The sequence below is a fragment of the Leuciscus leuciscus genome (genome assembly GCF_965113295.1).
Source record: "Leuciscus leuciscus genome assembly, chromosome: 1".
NCBI classification, from domain to species: Eukaryota; Metazoa; Chordata; class Actinopteri; order Cypriniformes; family Leuciscidae; genus Leuciscus; species Leuciscus leuciscus.
This window is the reverse complement of record NC_138725.1, coordinates 39,148,663-39,169,159: the sequence shown is the minus strand read 5'-3', so window position 1 is coordinate 39,169,159 and position 20,497 is coordinate 39,148,663. Positions and strand designations below refer to the sequence as shown.

Below are 20,497 nucleotides of genomic sequence, written 5' to 3'. Positions count from 1 at the left end.
TCACTGCAACACTGTCTCAGTGTTACTTTTTACTCTTTGTAGTGTGGATTTCCCTGTGGTGTTGAAAGGGTTAACAGTGTAAGATAAAAAGACACACCCACAACATGTATTTTAACAGTAATAAACTGTAAGTTATGAAACAGGTTTATACTGGCAACACTGTTGCCAGTAGTTTACTGTAAAATTTCGTTTTTGGGTCACCATTGTGCAGAAGAGTAGAGCCTGTGCTTCAGTCCAGGAGAAGATCTACAAATATTGATGAAATGCTGCATGTTGCTTTATTTAACAGGCGGTGACTGTGTAGTTGCTGGTCCAGTGGAAATCTCTTTATTTACAAAAGTTTTGTTGTGGTTTCAAATGAAATAAGTTCACAGTAATACTTTGCTCACGTTATTAATGCATTATACATTTTAGTTTAATACATGTAAATGACAGTTGGTCAATTTAAGGTTTCTGCAAGTGAAATTAGTTAACTCGAGTTTTAGTGCATTTTACAGTAACATACTGTAGATTACAGTAAAGAACTGCACAATTAACAGTAAATTACTGGCAACAGTGTTGCCAGTATTTTACTGTAAAAAAAACCGGTAAGGTCTAACAGTGTACTTTGTTTTGGTCTTGGTTATTTTCCTGAATAGAGCACAGTTCAGGTCACTTCTTATTCCAGAGCTTTTCAACTCAAACACAGTGTCACACCAGAGATCTTTCTGATCTCTTCTTGTCTTGACAGCAGTGACTTTAAACTTCTCATATGGAGGAATCAGCACCTCTTTCTCACGAGGAAGCTTAGAATATTTTGTCACATCAGCGCCTTCACAAGTGTAGATTTCAAAACAAGATACTTTTCCAAAATGTTGTGCTATTTTACGATCAAGAGAGGAGGATGAAAATGAGCCGAAACGAACCTCTTTGTTCAGAACATTCTTATCAAACTCAACTTTAGTGCCACGATAAGTTTTATAGCATTTGTTTTGTTTGTTTGTTTGTTTGTTTAAATTGTTCAGAATCTGTATTGCATCTGTTAACAGAAAGTGAAGTGAATACCATTTGAATGTCAGGTGTTTGTACTGGTTTTTATCATGACGAGTGTCATTATTGAAGTACTTATATACGCTAGAATCACTGTACACATAAATGGCAACTCCATGATTCCTTGTCAAATAATTTTTTGGGAGGGTCTTGACAAACTCTTCCCCTTTTTTCCAAGCCGCATTAAATTCATTTAATTTATTACGTTCATTCTTTAGAAGTTTTGTCTCCACCAGTTTTGCCATGTTCTCTCTACAGCCCATATATTGATCATCAACAGAATTCAGTGCCATATCCAATGATATCTTTCCTTCAACAGCAGCGCTGTGATCCTGCAGAAACAGGAATCACAATGATCACATCATCAGTATTCATGTCTGTAATATTCAATCATATAGAACACAAGCTTACCTGTCCTAGAGCAGCTAAAATGAGAAGAAGAGCTTCAATGATCAGCAGCATCTTGATTCAGTCAAATCCCTCTGATGATCTAGTAGATCTAGTGAAGAACAGATGATGAAAGACAATGAGAACAGTGTTTCACAAAATTCATTACTCCAATGGCAAAATGTCCCCTAAAATTACCTGAGAATATAGTGGTTTATTCTTCTTCTCTTTTTTTAGGAGCTCAATGAGGAGAGGAGAAGATCAGAAAAGTCAATCCCTCACAGTCAGACGACAACGAATCTTCAAACCAAGAGATGAGGAAGGTGGCTTTTTTATATCACTGGAAATGTCTGTGCTTGAGTACTGGAACATATAGAAACTGTGCAACAGTTCATCTGAATAGTTTAACTCTCCATAATGCAACACCTGTGAAAGTCTGGTGTATTTGTGGTTTACAAAGGACAAACTCGTTCCTGTCATATCAGTGCCAGCAGAAAGCAGGGTTGACACCAGATTATGATCATGGAAATGTGCATCATTCAGGTCATTCATATTAAGCACAAAACTAAATTATGTTTTTTTTTTTTTTAAGATGCATCTACTGATGTAGAAATTAAGATCTGAAGAGTAAGTAAAGCTGCTTGCAGCAATTACAGAGACAAACACATGACATGCACCCCTGTTGTGAATCATTTAGAATAATAATAGTTGTGAATGTTCATAATAGTGCTGAACATTAGCAGAAACAGGGTAAACAGCCTCGATATTAGGCTGTTCAGCTTTAAAAGTGCACTTACCATAATGCTTTGGAGAAAGTTAGAGCTGAACAGTTTTATTTTAATTCAAGTTGTCAATCGTCATAATTGCATGCTAAGAAGAAAAGACACGACACCTCCAGTAGGTTTTGATAGTGTGATAACCAAACTTTTGTGGGTTTTTTTCTCTGTTCACTGTGGCAATGACACTTACAATGGGGTTTTCTTGAGAACGGTGTTGAAGCTTTGTCAGAGTTAAAGTGAAAAATGGTATGTGATTCAGTTTAAATATGCAGAAATGTGTGTTTCTTAATGTGTTATCTGGAAGGAATGAACAATGACTTTTGAATTATAAAACAATAGTTTTTAGTTTTTTTGTCTATAGTTGATGGCACTGTAGTCAGAAGTGCACTTAAAGCTAAATAGCAACACATTTTGTATTAATGGAAAGTGTTCTACATATAATTTATCAATTTAAGCCTGTTTTGGAGACATTAAAAGGCGTCATGAAATAATTATTACAAAGCATTTATTTAATCAAGCTCCAAAAACATCTTGTTTGTCTATTGTGGGATCTTTGACTGCCTCCAGAGCAAGACTTCGATGAGTAGTTCAACATCATTGCATCACAGGCCCCGCCCACTGGAGTTCAGATGCTTAACGACTGACAAATTTGGACTAAAGCGCATATAGATTATATTTACGATCTCTTTATGAACTTTTTAAAGCATCAATGTGTCAGTTGCATATCTGTCAATGGAGGGACAGAAAGCTCTCAGGTTTCCTCAAAAAGATATTCATTTGTGTTCCGAAGATGAATGGTCTTATCAGGTTTGGATCGACATGAGGGCGAGTAATTAATGACAGAATTTTCATTTTTTGGGTGAACTATCCCTTTAAGATCTATAATTCAGGCCAGTTTTCACAGAAAGTCTAAGCGTTTTCACAGACAGCGCTTAGATTAAGCCAGGATTAGGCTTTAGTTCAATTAGGATTTTTAAATTGCTTTTATAAACGTGCCTTAGATTATTTTTTTTTACAAGTGTGCATCTTGCATCTTGAGACAAAACAATGGCACTGATATATTTGCCAGTGCAAGTTGCTTTCAGATAAAACAGCTCAAACAAACAGATTATTAAGTCGACCACAAGGGGATTTAACATCCGAGGTTCACTGGCATCAAATGTTTATAAACCTGTGCTCTTGAGATGTTGAGCAGTGAAAAAGACAAAAGGCATATGTTCAAAACATCCTTATCAAAATTGAAATGTGTTACGATGGAGCAAATATTCATTATCAGATATTTAGCTTGCTGTGAAGAATAAGCATATATGTAGCTGTAGTGTGATGTTGATGCATCCAGCTCATGTTTAGCTGCAGGAAAGTGTTCAGCTCATCTGAAAATGCAACACCTCTGAAGCCCTGGTGTGTTTGTGGTTTCACAAACACAAGCACAAATTCTTCCTGTCTATCAATACTATCAGTCAACAATGAAAGCTTGTGTAACAAGGCAAGAACAAGTATATATATATACTGTATATAAAAAATATTTTAAAAAGCATTTTAGTGAATTGCCTGTATTAGTGTATGTTAGCATGCTAATTTTTTTTTTATAAATGAAATTGAATTTTAATGTATGAGATGAAAGTATACACCAGCAGTCAGAAAGAATTGAGTCAGCAGTTCTGACTCTGTGAAAGTTACAGTTAAACAAACTCTGTTAACTTCAGTCAAATCCCTCAGATGCTCTAGATCTAGTGAAGAACAGATGCTGAAAGACAACTAGAAACCGTGTCTCACAAATACTAAATAAATGACTCAAGTAGCAATGACTCAGTGGGTAGCACTGTTGACTCACAGCAAGAGGGTCCCCGGTTCAAGTCCTGGCTGAGCCAGGAGGCCATTCTGTGTGGAGTTTGCAGGTTCTCCCCGTGTCAGCGTGGATTTCCCCCACAGTACAAAGACATTCATGTTGGGTGCATTGGATACACTGTAATCTTATACCCTGTGTAGAAGGTGGAGTTGTGGATAGTAAAGAGTTATACAGTAGAGAAATCAAGTGACTAACCCCACATCCTGTTGGTTTTTAATAAAGACTCAAGAGTACTCATTTTTCAGTAAAACGCACAGAACAAAAAGTGCGTCCTCCTTTACTGCGTGTTCAGTCAAACGTATACAGCTTTCTTCAATGCTAACTAACAGAATACAAAAATATGCCCAGAGCTCCCAACAGTGGTCCCACCATCAAAACCCAAAAAAGAAATTCACATTGGAGACAGCTTACACTGAAATATACCTTTAGTGAATATGTCAGCAACCAAATCTTCAGTGTTGCAGTATTTCAAGTCTATGACTCCACTTGCAATTTGCTCTCGAATGAAGTGGTACTTGATGTCAATGTGTTTGGCACGTCCATGAAATTGAGGGTTCTTTGCCATGCAGATAGCTGACTGATTATCTTCAAACATCAACATCGGTCCTGTTTGATTTACCTTTAGACCTGTCATCAGTTGTCGCATCCAAACCGCTTCTTAAGCTGGGCTTGCTAACGCCATGTACTCAGCTTCAGCAGTGGAAAGAGCTACGCATGTCTGCTTCTTGCTTCTCCAACTCACAGCTGCTCCGCTGATTTGAAACATGTATCCTGAAACAGATTTGCGATCATCTTGGTCTCCAGCCCAATCTGCATCTGAAAATCCAATACATTCCTTTGGCTTGTCCTTACTATACAGCAGACCTAAATTCAGAGTGCCATTCAGGTATCTCATGATTCGTTTGACAGCCATCCAATGATGCTTTGTGGGTTTAGCACAGAATCTTGCAACATTGTTTACAGCATAAGCAATGTCTGGTCTTGTTCTTGTTGACAAATAAAGCAGACTACCAACAGCAGACTGAAATTGTGTCGGATCCAGTCTTTCTTTGTCATCAGAGAGTTTGACGAGCTTCGAGTTCATGTCTACTGGTGTGCTTACTGGCTTTGAATTTTCCATTCTGAATTTCTCCAACACATTTTTGATATATGTTGTCTGACCAATCCAGATTTCTCCAGCTTCTGGTTTTTGGACAATTTTCACAATAAGAAAATGAGTTAGCTCACCCATGTCCTTTATCTCAAATTGTTTTGAAAGCATTTTCTTCATCCGTTTATCATTGCGTCCAGCCAGAAGAATGTCATCAACATACACAGCAATAATGAACATCTCACCAGTTGCTGCAGTGTAAATGCAGGGATCGGCTGTAGTTTGGACAAACCCCATCTTCTTCAGCTTTTCATCTAGAACGATGTTCCAACACCTTGGTGATTGTTTCAGTCCATAGATGCTGCAATTTAGTTTGCACACTAGATGTTCCTTTTCTTTGACAACAAAACCTTCAGGTAAACCTTGTGCTACTAGACGTGCTTTGTGTCTCTCAAATGTTCCATCAGCATCAACCTTGACTTTGAACACCCATTTACTGCCCACTGCTTTTCGATCTTTTGGTAGTTCTACCAGTTCCCACACATTGTTTGCATACAGAGATTCCATTTCTTTCTTCATAGCTTCCTTCCATTTCTCCTTGTCTGAACTACTAAAAACATCTTTTAGAGTTTTGGGTTCAGCTGTTTGATTAGTAAGTGTTGCCGACTTTCCGTAATAGTCAGGTGGTTTTCTCACTCTTGTTGATTTTTGAATCTCTTCTTCTGCTGAGCCCTCACTGTAAGATTCTTGGCAGTCAAATTCCACATACCGTTTCACAGTGTCTTCCTCATTTTCAGCAGGCTCCTTCTCAATTTCATGATCAGACTCATTGAATAGCACGTCTCGACTGTTGAACACCTTTGCTAGTTTTGTATCATAGAGCCGATATCCTTTCGTTTCTGTTCCAAAGCCCAGAAGGATACATTTCTTTGCTTTCGGATCTTCCGTTCATCTTTGGGTATGTGAGCATATATAGTACATCCGAATACACGTAAATTATCAACCTTTGGTTTCTCACCTGTCCAGGCTTCAAAATGAGTCATCCCTTTCACTGATTTCGTTGGGCTTCTGTTTCTCAGATACACAGCTGTTGACAGTGCTTCTGCCCAGAACTTCTGAGGTAGCTTTGCATTCACTAACATGGATCTCATTGTCTCCGTCAGTGTTTTGTTCATTCGTTCAGCTACTCCATTTTAGTCTTCGGTACTGTGAGCTCATGTCGAACTCCTTCTTTTTTCAGGAAGTTTTGAAACTCAGACAAGGTATATTCTCCTCCATTATCTGTGCGCAAGACTTTCAGTTGTCTTCCAGTAGATTTTTCTGTCATAGCCTTCCATTCTAGGAACTTCTGAAAAACTTCATCTTTCCGCTTCAGAACATACACCCATACATAGTGAGTATTCTCATCAATGAACGTCAGAAAATATTCAGCTCCACTCAAGGATTTTGCATTTATTTCCCCACATACATCACTGTGCACTAAGTCAAGTGGTTCAACAGTTCTTTTGCGATCACTGCTTTTGAACTTGCTGCGATGATGCTTTCCTTCAGTACATGAATCACAAAAGTCTATGCCTTTTGACACATCAAAGTCAAAGCCATCAACTAGACTCTCATTAACAGCTTCTTCAGATTTTGTACACCTAGATGACCATAACGTCGGTGCCAGGTTTGTTCCTTAGTATCTTTATGCAAATTCACATTTTCTGTTACATGCAAGTGATCACTTTCTCTACAGTTCACATAATAGAGACTGCCATTTTTTGTTGCAGTAGCAATCCGTTTTTGATTAACATCCGTGATGCAGCATCTGTTCTCTGTGAACTTGACTTTTTTCCAGACTGAGTTACCTTGGACACACTGTCGATACTGTTCGTTGCTCAGACTCGCTCTCCCAGTTTAAAACTAGATTAAAGTCGCATCTCTTCAGCCAGGCATTCATATAATCCTACAGTTCAAACTACAATCCGGCCTCTATCCAATGCCAGAGGAGAACTGGCCCCCGACTGAGCCTGGGTTCTCCCAAGGTTTTTTTTTTTCTCCATTAAGGCACCTGATGGAGTTTTAGGACACCATTAGGTCACTTGATGGAGTTTTTCGGTTCCTTGCCACTGTTGCCTTTGGCTTGCTCAGTTGGGGATATTTTGGGGATATTTAATTTAATTTTATCAATCAATAAATTCCTCTTGAAACAAACTTTGTTGTATTATTTTAATTTAATACTGTGAAGCTGCTTTGATGCAATCTGTATTGTGAAAAGCGCTATACAAATAAACTTGACTTGACTTGACTTGACACTCAGTAAGTTGTATGACAATTGTGGTACATACAAAACATCATTCAGCTTGCATTCTTTTGTCTTACCATCAGACAATGTCATCTTCAGCCGCACAACTCCACGTCCTGTTGCTTCAACAGAGTAACCATCTCCAAGTGTTACTTCTTGTGAGGATTCCAGGCTTTTAAACTCAACAAACTGTTTCTTGTCATTGCACATGTGACAGGAAGCTCCTGAATCTACAATCCAGCTATCCATTCTTTCATCAGAACTTGATGATAGTGCATGACTCACCATTAGTCCAACACTCAAACTATCTGAATCACTGTCTTGTTTTTTCACTTATGCCTTGTTTGCTTTGTGTTTATAACCCACCTTCATACTCTCTTTGTTGAAGTCTGTGCTTGCAAAATATTTGTTGAACTCTCTGCAGTCACACTTGATATGTCCATACCTTCTGCAGTAGTGACACTTTGGGCCTTTTCCTCTCACAAACTGTTTTCCAGTCAGAGCTTTAACATTGTTGCTGGTGTTTTTAACATCGCGTTCTCTCAGTTTAAGTTATTCATGCCGCAATCGTTCCGTGACAACCTCCATTCTGGGTACATCCACACTTGCTTCAAGTGCAGTGACTATAACGTTGAACGAGTCGGGTAAACTGTCTAGCAGGTGCACGACACGATCTTCCTTGTCGATATGATCTCCAGTCAACACCTTAATGTGCTCTTGAACTGAGTCTCCGTCTTTCAATTTTAACGAGTACAGTTTACGCCTCAGTGCTAGCTTATTCGCCCAAGTTTTCTTCTGAAACTGATTCAACATTTTTTTCCACACGACAGTAGGATCTTCCGGCTCTCCAATCAAATAGAGCAAAGACGGTTCTATTGACAGTACAATGGTAGCCAGCGCACGATCACTTTTAGCCATATAAATTGCTAACTTACTTGGATCAGATCGTGGCGCAGTCTCTGTACCATTTACCAAGTCCCATAGTCCGTCTCTCATCAATGCCATCCGACATTGCACTTTCCACGTGGGATAGTTTGCTCCGTTTAATGAAACAATTGTCACCGTCTTGGAATCCGAGCTAATTTTTACTCACAGTCAGTCAATATCTTCAATAAGCCTTTCAGCAGCGTCACTGTAGCGTTCTAATTCTGGGCCCATAACCTGTTGGTTTTTAATAAAGACTTTTTCAGTCAAACGCACAGAACAAAAAGTGCGTCCTCCTTCACTGCGTGTTCAGTCTTCTTCTTCTTCTTCAGTGCTAACTAACAGAATACAAAAACATGCCCAGAGCTCCCCCAGTGGTCACACCATCAAAACCCAAAAAAGAAATTCACATTGGAGACAGCTTTAACTGAAATACACACAAGTCAGTAACCATTCTGGTAAAAGTGAATTTTTCCAACACATCCAAGCCCTAAAAGTTCATCAAACTGAGCAGAAGGAGCCTCATCAAGACAAGGCAAATGCTTTCTCACATAGTCCCTGAGCTGCAAATATCAGAAAAAATTTTTTTATGCAAACCGTATTTTGCCTGCAGCTGACAAAAGGAAACAAAGGAACCATCAATTAATAGATCACCAATAGTGTGAATACCCATGTCTCTCCATTTTGTGAAAGCAGAGTCCATTGTAGAAGGAATAAATGATGGATTCCCTCCAACTGGTAAAAGGAAAGATAAGGACTTTATTATTTTTTTTTTATTTAATCTGCTTCCAAATGCGAATAGTACTATGGATTAAACAATTATGATTATAAGCCAATTTCGCTATCTTTATGGAGACAAGATCACTGCCCCAATATCATATGGGCTACATGCTTCACTTTCCATTTGGATCCATGTGGAGTGTGTAAAGTTGGGATCTAGCCACATTATGATAGTATGAAGAGCACTGGCATAATAATAAAGAGAGACATTAGGGAGTGCCAATCCGCCTTCAGCTTTAGGTTTACAAAGATGAGCTTTACTTATTCTATGGGCGTTATAATCCCATAAAAAAGAAATAATGATTGAATCTAATTGCTTGAAAAAAAATCTTGGGATGTTCTGAAAAAGATAGAGAATTTGAGGAAGAAAAACCATCTTGATAACATTACCTACCAAAGAAATAGGGAGTGATCTCCAAAACTGAATAGGGGTTGCCACTCAGCGGTTGTGTTTGATACAACTTTGATCCAGTACAACTCCTACTATATTGCAGTATGCAATGTGTGTACTGTGAATATTATGCTCAACATTTTTTCTTAAATTGATTCAGTCATGGACAGTGGCTCTACACAATGAAAACATGTTATCTCTACTGAAATAGGCCTACTACATTTAAGATCATCTTAACCGAATTGTGTAAATTGTGGCCTCGTTTTTACTGCTGCAGACAGTCGGTCAGAACTGTGTAAAGACATTAACGAAATAGATTCTGCAGACTCCAGATTGTCTTTCAATGAGTTACTGATGACAATTTAAATGTAAATAGGTGTTGTAGTGGATTTTTTCCCTAAACCTAACTATCTGGGTCTCGTCTACAAATCGACGTCCCCGAACGTCTACTGTCGACGTTTAGTCTATCTGGGTCTCGTCTACAAATCGACGTCCCCACTCAACAAGTCACCTGGTCCTAAACTAGCTTCCTTCCTAAACTGACCTGCTGCGCAGCAGAAATTAACAGACAAACATCAGCAAATGTCCTCTAAATGCTTTAATAACGGCCAGGAGATCTTCCTGAGCAGTTCTCAGGTAATCTCTCCCAATAAGCAAGGGCCGGAGGATCTCAGACAAATTCCATTGAGAAATCCCACCGTAAAACACATATACAACAGTTTTTATAGAATCGAGAAAACAAATAAGACTAACATGTTACCTTCAACATGATTGGTTCAATTGGTTCAATAGCCCCAACCTTTTTCCTCTGTCACTGGCACAAGCAAACTGTTTTAATGATGACTTCATTTGTTAATCACAAGATTCTAACAGACTGTCTAGTTTCATTTCCCAAACTATGTTATTTTTACATACATACATACGCACACAGTCAAAGTTTTCCATTGGTTTTGTCACAGTACATCCTGTTCAAATTGTTAGATGTTAAAGTTATAAGGTTAGATGTTAAAAAACATGGTTAGTTTAATATACAGTTTAAAATTTCCACGACAGTGTGATTCTGGAACACAACACAGAAATAAACATGAGTGAGTAAAGAATTTACACAGACATTTTACAGGCACAATTAATATGCAAAAATCTATCTTCAAAGGTATGAATTAATAAATAAAACACCCAATTATGATTTCTAAGCAAATAAATAGAACAGTCATGTTATGCTTACGCCCACAAGATGGCGCCCTAGCATTACTGGTAACTGAACACATTTGAGATAAGATAAACAGCTACTTCATAGTCACAAAATAACAAGCTAAACATTGATATGTTTCATAGTTAATCTTATGTATTACTTGCAGTAGCTATAGTGAAAATTAAAAGAAAGCTTAAAAGTGCAGCAGAATTAACCAAGTAATGCAGCGAACACACAGTTGAATGGCTAATGGCGATATGTGCGTCTTAATCACAGTATAAAACTATCAGAATAAGTAAGGACTGACAAAATACAATTTGCATGTACGCACAGCTATCCCAGCTAACAGAGAATGTTAACTTTGGCTAACGTTCTGACAAGACGTTAGGCCTATGTCTTCAAGAATTTTCTCAAAAGGTAAGCACAAAAACTTTATTCATACATTGTTAGAAGGTTTTTTAAATGTCTCATAATTTTAGCAGAAAACATTATTTGAACAACATTCATGAATATCCTTTAAATATTAAGGATTACTAACTTTCTGGTTTAAAAATGTCTTAAGGTTGGGTGTTACACAGCAAAATCTGTGTTTCACGAACACCGCTCAGTGTTTAAATGTGGCTCAGAGTGATAAAATAACACTGAAAGGTGCTGGAGGTTATTACATAGTTAACAAACAAGTATTCATTACTTCATTGAGGTCATTGTTTCTGCCTTAAATTATTACATTGTTTACTTTAATACAGTTTTAGCTTTTTTCAGTTTTTTTTTTAACTGTGTGATTTGTATATGTACATTTCTGTAATACATAACTTGGACACAGTGACCTCTGATAACAGATCACTCTAAAATATAATGTAGACATGCATTTTCTGTAAAGCTGCTTTGAATCAATATCTATTGTGAAAACTAAGCGCTATACAAATAAATGTGAATTGAACTGAATTAAGAGATTTTTGAGCAGTAGTGATGAAACACTAAAATAAAGAGGAACAAACATTTGAAGTCATCATTGTGATGATCAGTGCTTCCTGCATTAGTGTTCAGGAAACACTTTTACTGTGCCAGAAGTCAAAACTCATTCATGGCTCCCAGCATGCATTGCGGCATGAATACATTTTGCAGCTGGAGTCTTTTACTATTTATATTTGAATATATTTTCTTTTTTTACCTTTGTTGAGGTTTGTATGATGAGTGTTGATGTCTAAACTTTAACTCGAGAGGTTGAAGCATGTACACAAATTTCAATGCGCAAATGTTCTCTGAATAGACCTTATTCACAATAACACCATTATTCACAGTAACACCATCTTTGACGGGAATGAAAACGAGGCTGTGAGGGATAAACATGCATCTCTTCAGTGGGTTGTACTGTTATTTAATGTGTTTTTGGAGATTTCTGCTGTCGAAACAGAAAATGATAAGTGATCTAGAAGCTTTTTACAGGTTGTTCTTTTAACAGCTCTGAATAAAGTCTATTTGAAGTGCTGAAAGAGAAATAAGTTAACAAAAGTCAAGGGTCAAAAGCCCAATTAAAGCAAACACCGATCACCATAATGATGAATTCAAATTAAACACACACACAAAAAAACAACCATTAACATCTAAACCTCAGTTCAGGGGCATAACCATGAGTGATGACTTCACTATGATGAATAAAGTCGTTGTTTAAAGTCGTTTAGACTAGAGTGCACGTCTACAGAATTTAAGACCAGCTGTGGTCACTTGTCTTCACATATAATATTTGCGACTGACGCCAGCAACTAAATGCACCTGTTTTGGAATATGTAGGCCAATAATTTGAATAAAGAACTAACAAAAAACAAACAAAAATCACAAACATGACATTTCTAAATAAAACAATTTTATAAACTTTAATAATATCTAATATATTTAAGGAAATATGATGAGGAAATACAGTGCCTTGAATATCTTTGCAGTCAAAGTTTCCAGTGTTGGCAGCATAACATTGGTAGCGTTACATTTACAGTAGAATGATGAAAGGCAATTTAAAATGCCTAGCATTTTAAAGGACTCCTGTTTCAGAATAAATTAAGCAGAATTTCATTTTCGTTGTAACCACTACTCAGATTTTTGTATGTGGGCATGTTGATAGCTACAGTTTTGGGTTATGTTGACACTGTCCATGTTCATGACAGAGATGTGGTAGTTTTACTATGTGTGTCTTATACTGTTTTCTACGGTTTCTTTTTCAATAGGATCAAAGAAAATAAGATTGAAATGACCTGAATATTGAGTCCGTCTGTTAGTTTACATGAAAGTGCCCGCTCACTTTTTACCAGGCCCGACCAAAAATAAATCTCTGCCTACGCCACTGCCTCAGTTAAAGGGATAGTTCACTTTGAAATTAAATTTTGGTATGTTTTAGCTTACCTCAAGGGCATCCAAGATGTAGGTGTCTTTTTTTCCGCAGTAGTTTCAATTTTGATATTTTTAGGTCAAACCGTTCTTGTCTGTCAGTCATATAATGCAGGTCGATGGTCACTGTCTCAAAGAGCATGCACAGAGTCCAAATTAAAACAATTCCCCGTCGTCCAAATGAAACAATTCCCCATCGTAAGTACACATTGATGGCCTAAGACACGAAACGAGCGGTTTGTGTGAGAAAACGAACAGTTTTTATATCGTTTTTACCTCTTGAACTCAGCCACGTCCAAGTGATCTGAGAGCTCGCGCAGTAGCCAAGGCGACATCTAGTGTATATATCTATACCCGCCCGCGCTCTCAGATCACTTGGACGTGGCTGAGTTCAAGAGGTAAAAACGATATAAAAACTGTTCGTTTTCTCACACAAACCGCTCGTTTCGTGTCTTAGGCCATCAATGTGTACTTACGATGGGGAATTGTTTCATTTGGACGACGGGGAATTGTTTTAATTTGGACTCTGTGCATGCTGTTTGAGACAAGTGACCATCGACCTGCATTATATGACTGACAGACAAGAACGGTTTGACCTAAAAATATCAAAATTGAAACTACTGCGGAAAAAAAGACACCTACATCTTGGATGCCCTTGAGGTAAGCTAAAACATACCAAAATTTAATTTCAAAGTGAACTATCCCTTTAACTCTCAATAAGAATTATCTTTTGTAGATGTATGAAAGAAATAAAGAAAACCTGGACTTAATAAGTGAAGATGTAATGCTGTGGAGTTGTTTAATCCTCCTCTGCTGAGATCTTCAGAGATTTAATGTCTTCTTTTATCTTAAGGCTGTGGCTGAAGTCAGTTGTAGTTTGTGTTCTTATTTCTCTTTCCTTCAGTGATTCTGCTTTGTTAATAGCAGGTGTTCAAATGTTTGAAAGAATGTTTCAGGAACATCAAACTAACATTTTATTAAGTGACGTACACATATATGACGTACACATATGTTTTTCGTTGATTATTTATTTCTTTAAGTAATTTTCTTAACATGAATCTTATCGTTATCTTTATCTTTCTCAGCATCGTGCATTGCTGCTGCATGCTGCTCTAATTGCTGCACGAGTCCTCAAATATCTGTTAGTGTTGCTCGGGTACATGATTTGTTGTTATACATTCTTAAAATGTGTTTCTGTAAAAGGATGTTGGCCCAGTCTGCATGAGATTTCACAGTGCGTCGTGCATTGCTGCCACACGCTGCTCTAATTGTCCTAAAATATCTGATGTTGCTCAGATTCAAAACTGAAAAAGGTGTGTTGGATTTACATGATTTAATAGTGTACATCGGTCCCACATGAATCAATTAAGTTAAACAAACATAATTTGTTCATCTAACTTCAACATCATGAAACGAGGTCATTTTAAGTGGCCCAATAAAGTTATCTCAACTTAATTCGGGTATTCAAATGCATACATTTATTCATCCAATAAACGTACAGATATTTATGTCACACAATTGAACTTGTAGACCTCAGCTAACTATAATTCACATTACCATATGCCAACAAGTCCAGTTGGCTGAGCTTTTCATGCTTTTTCAATAAAATAAATCATATGTAGTTAAATAAGTCCACAGCCTAAGCAAATGCTCCACTCTTCTCCACAATGGTAACCCACTGTAATTTAAATGATTCTAATACTGTAATTCCAATGTAATTGAACATTAAACAGTTTTACACACTATCAAGTCTTCCCCTTTTCACATTTTCTCAAAAACACATAAAATAACACTTAATTTCAACATTTATTCTCTCTTGATTCAGCCATATGCAAAATTAATGTAATTATAACAGAAACAGATTAAGTAAACTTCAATTTTACATATATTTAAGCGGACTGAACACAATCAAATTAAGTTAGGACAAAATGTAAAGCAATTGTGTTGCTTAAGCTCATTTTAATTAGGAAATTTGAACAAGCAGCAAAAATATATTTGGTTTCAGTGAATAAACGAGGACTTGATGGGACGAATTTCAGCGTTTTGAGAGTCCACAACACAACGCAGATAACACGCCTCTACACTTGTGAAGTTGAAAATACGAAATATTCAAAGTAAATACAACTTAACTGAATCAGTGCAAAAAATGACTCAAAAGGTTGAGTGACCTTCTGTCAAAGAGCACCGTCCTTCGGATGAGACGTGTTGCCAAAAAAATTATATTTAACTTTTTATTATTAACTTTCTTAGACATTGTGTGGTTTTAAGCATTCGTTTCTCTTCTGGAATTTATGTATGTTTGTGCACCTGGTGTAAGCAAGACACACACAGTAAGTAAATGGTTAAGAACCTTTAACTCTTTAGGTATGGAAGATAATTTAGCCAAGGGGGGTTAGAGGGGTCATTCTATTCTAAATCAGCCAGATGTGGCCATGCTGGGTGAGTGGAAAACTACAGAGAAAAGACCTTGAAGAAGGAGTATAAGAAGGGAATTTCCTGGGCTGGGTGTCAGGTCTTGCTCACGTCATGGGGTAGCTGCTGTGATTTTGTGACTAAGCCTCATGGAAGAGAATAAATATCTTTTAAAATACAATTTGATTCTTGGTGTCTCTTATGCAGTGATGATGATTGTTTAATTATTGTTTTTGCACAACAGACGTTAAACCTGGTAAATCCCATGGCACTTCTCGTAAAAGAGTAGGGGTGTGACCTTGGTGTCCTGGCCACATTAACTCCAATGGTCTTTGCCAATCATGGCCTCCTAATAATCCCCATCCATTGAATTGACTCGATCACTCTCTCTCCTCTCCACCTATAGCTGGTGTGTGTTGAGTGCACTGGTGCCGTTGTACTGTGGCTGCCGTCACATCATCCAAGTGGATGCTGCACACTGGTGGTGGTTGAGGACAGACCCGACATGATTGTAAAGTCCTTTGGGTGTACAGCAGTACATATGAAAGTGCTATATAAATGCCTCATTCATTCATAACATGGCAAATAAGACAAAACTGAAATCTTTAGAGCTGTTACTGTTCTTCATTGCCCCTAAGAACAAATCTGAGGGTTAAGGACCAGTTTGCAAAATTTCAGTTGCATTAAATCCCTTCATAAGGGACAATAAAATTTGATCATGTAATACATCTTACATGTTTTATAAACACACAGTTACAGCAGCCAGAGGAAAAGACAAAAAAGACTCTAAAGACAAGGATCAAGAGACCAACTAAATCACATACGGATCACCACAATGGTGACTTCAAATGAATGTTCAGGTGTTGCATGAAAGAGGCGATGAAGAGATTCAACAGAATCAATGAATCTGTTCAGAAACAAAGTTCTAATAACAAATATTTTTGAATTTACAGGGCTATGTTTGTCCTTTCTAACTTGATTTGACTGGACAGTGAAACAGGACCCATCTGGAACCAAAGGCTTCCTTATTTAAGAATATGCTTTAGTGCAGTTTCACATCCTGATGCAAGATTCTCTGAAAATCTTAATATATTTTTACTTAGGGTGACGATATGTCCTCTTTTTCCTGGACATGTCCTCTTTTTTAACCTAAAAAAATGCATCCAGCCGGGATTTCTAGATCGCCCAAAATGTCTGTGATTCGGCTTTTGCTTTCTACAGTCACCATTCCTTATGTTTACATGCACAACTTTTGTTTCAATCGGACTGAATTCATTCTGATTGATGAATCTGAATGTAGTGTTTACATGAACGCTAAACAAGTAATCGGGTTGATGTGGGTTTTTGCATTGCTTTAGGTCCCGCCTTCTCACACACCAACATTGGTCGGTCGGTCATGTACGTAACACAAACATTGGTCAAACTACATGTTGTAACAAAAAAGCAAGCTTCCTTATTTTATGGTTTAAATACTGCTGTTGTCGACTGACTGGATGACTTTTCTGATCTTCTCTCATCAATGTTCCTGAGCAACTGAAGAACCTTACAAAAAAAATTACCATATTCCAAGGTAATTTACATTTACATTTAAATTTTACATTTAATCATTTAGCAGACACTTTTATCCAAATCGACTTACAAATGAGAAGAGCAATTTAAGCAATCATTCAGTCTCAGTTTCAGTACATGTAGCAATGTTTATATATATATAATAGAATAGTAAGTGTTAATGGGTCAAGTGTTAACGAAAGAGATGCGTTTTCAGCAGTTTCTTGACAATGGCCAAACAATTTGCAGCTCGGGTTGAGTTAGGCAGGTCATTCCACCAGCTTGGAACAGTCAAGTCCATAATAGTGATATTGTGCCTTTTTGGGATGGCACCACAAGGCGCCGTTCACTTGCAGAATGCAAGCCTCTGGATGGCAAGAAGGTATTTTTAAAAGATTTAAAGGGGATAAATATATTATTCTTGTTTTATAAATTCACTGATTAATTTCTTCATTCATTATTTTCAAATGGTTTGCTATCTAGCAGAACATTCCACGAGGGTAAAGCTTTATTGTGTAACATTTTTAGTGTGTAAATCTGTACATATTTCTCTTGGAGTGATTGGAGATTTTGTGAAACACTGTTCTCATTGTCTTTCATCATCTGTTCTTCACTAGATCTACTAGATCATCAGAGGGATTTGACTAAATCAAGATGCTGCTGATCATTGAAGCTCTTCTTCTCATTTTAGCTGCTCTAGGACAGGTAAGCTTGTGTTCTAGTATGAATATTACAGACATGAATACTGATAATGTGATAATTATGATTCATGTTTTTTGCAGGATCACAGAGCTGCTGCTGTTGAAGGAAAGATATATCCATTGGATATGGCTCTGAATTCAGTTGATGATCAATATATGGCCTGTGGAAAAAAAATGGCATATCTGGTGAGGAATAAATATCTAAAGAAGGAAATCAATAACTCAGCTGAATTTAAAAAGGTGTGGCAAGAAGGTGAAAAGAATGCCAGAGCGCCAGAAGATAAATTGACAAAGAATCATTCTATTGCCTTGTATGTGTACACTAACCTTAATTCTAGCATATATAGCAATTTTGATATGGCTGTTTATAATGGTAAACAAAACTACAGAAACCAGACATTCAATTTGTATTCACTTCAGTTTTTGTTAACAGATGCAATACAGATATTGACTAAAAAACAAAAGAAATGCAAGTCAACATATCGTGGTACAAAAGCTGAATTTTATAAGAATGTCACAGGCACAGAGATTCGTTTCGGCTCATTTGCTTCATCCTCTCTTGATCGTAAAGTAGCACAGGGTTTTGGAACTAAATCTTGTTTTGAAATCAAAACTTGCAACGGTGTTAATGTGATCAAATATTCTAAGTATCCTGAACAGAAAGAGGTGCTGATTCCTCCATATGAGATGTTTAAAGTCACTGCTGTCAAGACAAGAAAAGACCAGAAAAATCTCTGGTGTGAGACTGTGTACAAGTTGGAAAGCTCTGGAAAAAGAAGTAACCTGAATTGTTCAGTGGCTTTCGAGAAATCAGCTATATGGAAATGCAGATGCTCAAAGGCAAAGGGCCGTTGCGCAATGTATGGAATATCACGGTAAAGCTATTTGAAACTATACAATCTGTATTGTATAAATAAATATATAAAAGTACTATTTACATAAAAGTGACAATAATGTCTCCAAGCATTCAGTATGAGGGCTTTTTCTAGGGCGGAACAAAACTGACAGGATAACAATTGAGCGAACTCAATCCCACTGAAGGAGAAATTCACATTAGGCAGAAAATTGGTCAGAACGGCACTGCCATTACTTATTCCCTGTTATTTGATCCCATGATCTTGGCATTACTAAAGCCTTGCTGTACCGCTTGAACTAAAGTAATACTTCAAAATGTATGCTGAGTGCTTTGAATTTACATCCTTACATTGTTTACTTCACTTCCACACTTAATTACCCACATTTTAAAAAAACTATATATTCTTTGAAAAAAATGTGATCATGCAATTGTGACGTAAATGATTTAAAGATCTGAATTGATTTACTTGTTTTTTTTTTATTATTATTATTTCTGTAATCTTATGTTGTGTGCTGTATTGTCTTCACAAGTAAGTTAGATATAAGCAAATGACAATGTTGTGTAGCAGTTTCCATTGCTTTTGCTTTGCTTGAATAACAGATGTTGAATTTGTGCTAGTCAGATGAAGATTATTCAATAAACACAATAAATGCTCATTTTTATTATAACTTGGTCTCCTGAATCATGCATTGTCTGCATCAGTTGGAAAGAGTTAAGCCTGGTTCACACTGTATGATTTTGGCCAATATTTGGCCAACTTTTGTGAATCCTAAACGATTCTTTTTATCCTAGGCAAAAATCTCAAGTCTTTCATCACTAGTTTGACATGTTCGCCGAAAGCTGATTAATGACCATTGTGAACAAATGTTACTGGCAGTGTCAGAAGTATTGAGACACAGTCCTGCAGTGTGACTTCTTTGACAAACATCAAATCAAAAACCAATAGGAGCACAGAATCTGAAGACGCAACTTTAATGAGACAACAACAAACCACCACATACACAAAAACTGGTGACAAGTACACACCGACGCGTTGTGGCTTACAAGCCTTCGTCAGGGTGTATTATTATAGCCACCCTGACGAAGGCTTGTAAGCCGCAACGCGTCGGTGTGTACTTGTCACCAGTTTTTAAATGATAAAGCCATGATGAAATAAAGGCTTTTTAACTTTTTTTCTTATTATACTTTTCTTTTTTTTTAGTATATAAAATCTTAAAAACATGCCCTATAGGCGGGGGACTCTGTAATGTGAAGCATGTTAAAACATGTTCATTTGACAGTTTAAAACTTAGTCTTATCTAAACAATTAAATAAAAACACAAGATAAACTAAAATATTGTTTCAATAAAAGCCATTTATTTACTGTAGTTGTTCAAAAATGTATTAAGCCCATGAGAATGCACAACAAAGTCAGCAAAAACAATATCAATAAACAAAGCAATAAACACATATCTTATAGCCTGGGAAAACCCAGACTACTTCCGGGCGAATTTTAATTCTCTCTCCAGGATAGTCTGGAGAAGAGCCCATTCATGTCACAGTATATACTGTGTTCTGTGTTTTCTGTGTTTGGTTCTGTGTTGATTGTGTTCACCTGGACTCATTAACTCTGATTACACCTGTTCCTTGCTTCCATTGTGCCAGCTGCCACTCATTTAGGTCATGTGTATATATACTCTGTCTTGTGTTGTGTCAGTTGCTGGTTCATTGTCTGAGTTTCAGTTTCTGTGTTAATGGTGTTGTAGTTTTATGTATTTACTATATTCATTTGGATTACCGTGTCGTCTCCGTGTGGATGTTCCGGTCTGTTCCTGGTTTTCACCATTGATCATCTTCCACCAACGCCACTACCAATCATCCAGCACTCTCTACTACCGTTATCCTTTGATCATC

General features: G+C 37.1%; 2 protein-coding genes across 4 annotated transcripts in view; one reads left to right on the top strand and one right to left on the bottom strand.

The window, feature by feature from the left end:
• Positions 1–569: 569 nt before the first annotated feature.
• The window catches only part of LOC309474743 (NAD(P)(+)--arginine ADP-ribosyltransferase 2-like), a gene marked incomplete at its 3' end in the record, with an annotated part of 89,384 nt that continues 69,456 nt past the window's right edge, over positions 570–20,497 (bottom strand). Inside the window, exons 2-3 of the mRNA XM_082137344.1 lie at positions 1,441–1,528; positions 570–1,361 (exon numbers count right to left, since the gene is read on the bottom strand). Of these exons, the coding sequence (XP_081993470.1) occupies positions 570–1,361; positions 1,441–1,491 (843 nt within the window). The 5' untranslated portion in view covers positions 1,492–1,528. The remainder of the gene's footprint in view (positions 1,362–1,440; positions 1,529–20,497) is intronic.
• The window catches only part of LOC309507668 (NAD(P)(+)--arginine ADP-ribosyltransferase 2-like), a 246,493-nt gene continuing 240,632 nt past the window's right edge, over positions 14,637–20,497 (top strand). The window contains exons 1-3 of one of the 3 annotated variants that reach the window (XM_082182009.1): positions 16,443–17,069; positions 17,665–17,768; positions 17,840–19,272. In XM_082182009.1, coding sequence (XP_082038135.1) covers positions 17,702–17,768; positions 17,840–18,627 — 855 coding nt within the window. In that variant the 5' untranslated portion in view covers positions 16,443–17,069; positions 17,665–17,701 and the 3' untranslated portion in view covers positions 18,628–19,272. Of the gene's footprint in view, positions 17,070–17,664; positions 17,769–17,829; positions 19,273–20,497 lie in introns of those variants that run through there. The other 2 variants (XM_082182010.1, XM_082182011.1) reach the window with 2 other exon arrangements.